General features: G+C 45.7%; 1 protein-coding gene across 1 annotated transcript; it reads left to right on the forward strand.

Annotated features, from left to right (window-relative positions):
* Positions 1-2,340: 2,340 nt before the first annotated feature.
* On the forward strand, positions 2,341-3,879 carry dio3a (iodothyronine deiodinase 3a). Its single transcript, XM_029000256.1, has one exon. The coding sequence runs from the start codon at positions 2,536-2,538 to the stop codon at positions 3,418-3,420; it is 885 nt and encodes a 294-aa protein (XP_028856089.1). The 5' UTR covers positions 2,341-2,535; the 3' UTR covers positions 3,421-3,879.
* The last annotated feature ends 378 nt before the right edge of the window (positions 3,880-4,257 follow it).

Genomic DNA, 4,257 nt, shown 5'->3' on the forward strand with positions numbered 1-4,257 from the left:
GGGAATCAATTTATTGGAAGAAATATTCTTTTTAAAATGAATTCCTATAGACAGCACCATTGAAGAACTTTTTACAGTGCAGGTGTAACTGTTGTATTTGGAAACATCAGGTCACATTGTAGAAAATGTATGGGATACATCGAGGATGGTTTAAAGATACAAACACACACAAAAATGGTCTCAAGGGTGGTCCAAATAGGTCTCGGGATAAATGTGCCAATATTTTTCAAACGCTTTTACAAATCTTTACGAAGGGTGCCAATAATTATGGTGTTTCAAATTTATCTTTAATTACATGAAGGCCGTGATTTCAATTTAGTGCAAAACAGCAGGTCCACCTCAAGTGAGGCTGGTAAACCCAGTTCACGCCGAACTCCCACTGGCAGAACTGCTGCCCACTTCAGAAGGATCCAGATGTGAGGAGGAGGTGTAGAATAAAGCAACAAAGAGGCAGAAAAGCACACACAGGTTATTGTTAAATACCACAGAATAGATGAGAAGGACAAGTCCGCTCAAGTTCTAAAAACCCACAGCTGGAGCTGGAGAAAGGTCAGCAGGATGCCTGGAATAAATAACACTTCTTGACTGATGTTCCCTGAGTTTAAGCACTTTTCAGTTCTTTATCTGCACTGTTTCATGAACTCATTATGAAATCTATCCACAGCAAAAGTATATAGTTCTGATTATCTGTTTAGTTTTTTTTTCTGATGGGAAACAGAAATCAACTGAACATTAAATCTTGATGTAAACACTGAACGGAATGTTTATAGTGAACATAGTTAATGGTGTAAAAATCTGCAGATCTTGTTTAGATGACTGGATCAGGAACTGCTGGAGGGAGACACATGAGGCCTAATGAGAAGATATTATGCTGTAAAAATGAAATCAACTCTTTTTAGAGAAAAAAAGGAGAAAATATATCAACCATGTATCCAGGTATTGTGGGAACCTACACAAATGGACACAATTTGACCCCATTATACTCAGCAATGTCCAGGCTAATTGTTACATGAAAGTTTTGAGTATTGCCATCTTTGGATTATAAAAGTCCAGCCTCTTGAACTAAATCAAGTGTTTCAGAAATTCAGAAAACACATCAAATGTCCAACATGCAACAAATATCCAAACTCCAAACAATTACTAATATTATAATATACTCATAATAGTATTTCAGTGGTATCTTCATTTAATTAGGAATGGTCCCTGTAAACGTAAATGAATTAACAACTTAAGTGCATTTAATAAATATTTTTAAATATATATATATATATATATATTTTTTTTTTTTTTTTTTTGCAGAAAAACCTACAGACCAGACTCAACCAATATTTAAGAATTGGAGAGAGAAGCATTGGAATGGTTTTGGAAAAAATTAAATTGTAAAAATGTATTTAAAAATGTATTTAAATCTATTGATCCTGCCAAACCACATCGGTCACTGGTGGAATCTTGTGGATTGTGAAGGAACAGTTTCAGGCTGAATCGATTATTTTCGTAACATTAGATGCCTGGTGTCCTACGCTCAGACGGATGATGGATCGTTTTGAAAAAGTACCCATTTTCGAATTATTTCTTCTGTGTTAATTGCGTTGGTTTGTTAATAAGAACCCGAAACGTGTGTGTGCGTCATGGCAACCTCAGCCGAGACCGGACATTCTACTTCATGTATGCGAGAACATGGCTAAGAGACAGACAGCATATTAAACGATCTACGGGTTCGATCTACGGGTTCAGGTTAAGAAATAAAAGTGGGCGTTTCCCACATCACATGGCAATCGTGACCGTTATCTGATCAGAGCGTATTCGAGGAATTCCAGGCTTCTGCAGTGTTCCGTGGTTTGTGCAGGTCTATCTGCAGCTCATCCGAGACCCTGATAGGCTCGGATACTCGGCTGAAGAATCTTGAATCCTCGTGTTAAGGTTTACAATACGTTACAAAAAACGCTTAAATAATAAATGAACAGTTTAACGTGTAAGGCGTGTAATTGCGATTGTTTCGATTAGATGGACGTATAGGTTTACAATGACTGACACATTATGAATAATGATAATAATAAAGAAAGAAATAAAACACCCATAACATTTGAATGTAGGCCTTGATAATGATTGCTGTCTGTTTACTAATGGCTCGACCTTCTCATTTGGATTCAGAAACAATCAATTTACAATGTCCACAGTTTCATTTCACATCGGCTGAATTAGCCATTTCTTATGGAGAGGTGTTACGCAGGTGTGGGTCAAATGTGACATTTTTACACGTGACATCTTCCTGTCCTTCTGACTGAGGATGACTGATCACGTGCTGCCAGGAGACTCGTCAGGGGTAGCGGGTCTAGTGAACGCGGCGACCGAGCAGGGCTCTCCAAAGCTGCGCAAGCTCTCTCCAAAGTCCGCACAAGTCCCTCTCCCGCCTCGCCGATGTCCAAGTTACCAGGGAGGTAATCCTCGCCATGTGAGGACCCGGTCAAGATTGGAGGCGGGGTGTGCTTCATTCAAATCCTCGGACCGGTCCTATAAAAAGGGATCGCGAGACCCATGCGCAGCGCGTCGGGACCGGATGAGCGCCAAACGCACCAAAGCGTCTCCAAAGCGTCTCCAGGTCCGGCTGCGCCGCCCCTTCCAGGCATGAGGACCCTAAAGGCGCTGAGAAACGCGTTCGTCTGGCTCATCTTACTGCCCCGCTTCCTCGTGGCGGCGATCATGCTGTGGTTCGTTGACTTCCAGTGCGTAAGGAAGCGGGTGCTGCACAGAATGCGGGAGTCCGACGGGAGCAGCGACGACCCGCCCTTGTGCATCTCCGACTCGAACCGCATGTTCAGCCTGGAGTCCCTGAAAGCCGTGTGGTACGGCCACAAGCTGGACTTTTTTAAAACGGCGCGCCTGGGCGACGAGGCGCCGAACACCGAAGTTGTGCGCCCGGCCGACCGGACGCGCGGCCGGATCCTCGATTACGCCCGAGGCGCGAGACCCCTGATCCTCAATTTCGGCAGCTGCACCTGACCGCCGTTCATGAGCCGCCTGAAGGCGTTCCGCAGGGTCCTGGAGCAGTACGCCGACGTCGCGGACTTCGTGCTGGTGTACATCGAGGAGGCGCACCCCCTGGACGGCTGGGCCAGCTCGGACGCGCCGTACCAGATCCCGAAGCACCGCTGCCTGGAGGACAGGCTGAAGGCGGCTCAGCTGATGCACCGCGAGGTTCCGGGCTGCCTCGTGGTCGCCGACGGCATGGAGAACTCGTCCAACGCCGCGTACGGAGCTTATTTCGACCGACTTTACATAGTTCAGGACGCCAGGGTCGTGTACCAGGGCAGCCGGGGACCAGAAGGGTACCGCATCTCGGAGCTGAGGAAGTGGCTCGACGAGTACAGACACCGCGCCGACGGCGGCGACAGTCCCCGGAATGTTGTCGTTCACGAATAAAGCCACCGTCTGTCCGGGATCGTGTCTATTTAGGTGTGGGACGGATGGGCATCGGCAGGCGCGACCCCCTCAACGGTGTGTGTGTGTGTGTGTGTGTGTGTGTGTGTGTGTGTGTGTTTCACTCAACCGTCATTTACGACACGGGTGGAAAAACACGCGCGTTGCGAAGTTTCTGCACCAGTTCGGTGTTCGTGACCCCCCCACCACCACCCCTTTCCACGGGGCGACTCGAACTCGCGAAGTGGGGTCCGCGCCCACCGCCACGCACTCCGCTACTTGTTGTGACGGTCGCTTTTTCAATGGCGCGAGCCACGAAAGCGCTCCCGATGTTGGTAAAGTGGCGGGGTGCGTGCGCGCGTGCACGTCGTGTCCTCCCTTTGCCAGGTGTCTGTTTTGTAAAGGATGCCTCTTTTTATGCGCACATATTTTTTGTAATAAATCTGGAGTTGAAAAACTGTAGGATCTGTATTTATTATCACGATTATTGTTACTACTGATTGGGGTTTTACTGTATTTGTGTGGACTGAGAGGTGCTGGCACATTCAGTTTCAGTAGGGAAAAAAAGATGTTGGTATCTGTGGTGCCTGATGAGCAATTATTATTGTTTTATAGCATTTAGGTTGTATTCTGATCTTTAGTTAATATAGATATATATTTTTAGCATTTGAACAAAACACTTGCCTAGTGGTGTGAGTTTCTTAACATTAGTGCCATTAGGAAATATGTTGTTAATGGTAGAACCAAGTTTATTTGTGTGTGTGTGTGTGTGTGTGTGTGTGTGTGTCAGATAGAGAAACATCAAAAGATAGTGATTAAGAAGACAATGATTAGTCCTTT

The sequence above is a fragment of the Denticeps clupeoides genome, chromosome 1 (assembly GCF_900700375.1).
Source record: "Denticeps clupeoides chromosome 1, fDenClu1.1, whole genome shotgun sequence".
NCBI classification, from domain to species: Eukaryota; Metazoa; Chordata; class Actinopteri; order Clupeiformes; family Denticipitidae; genus Denticeps; species Denticeps clupeoides.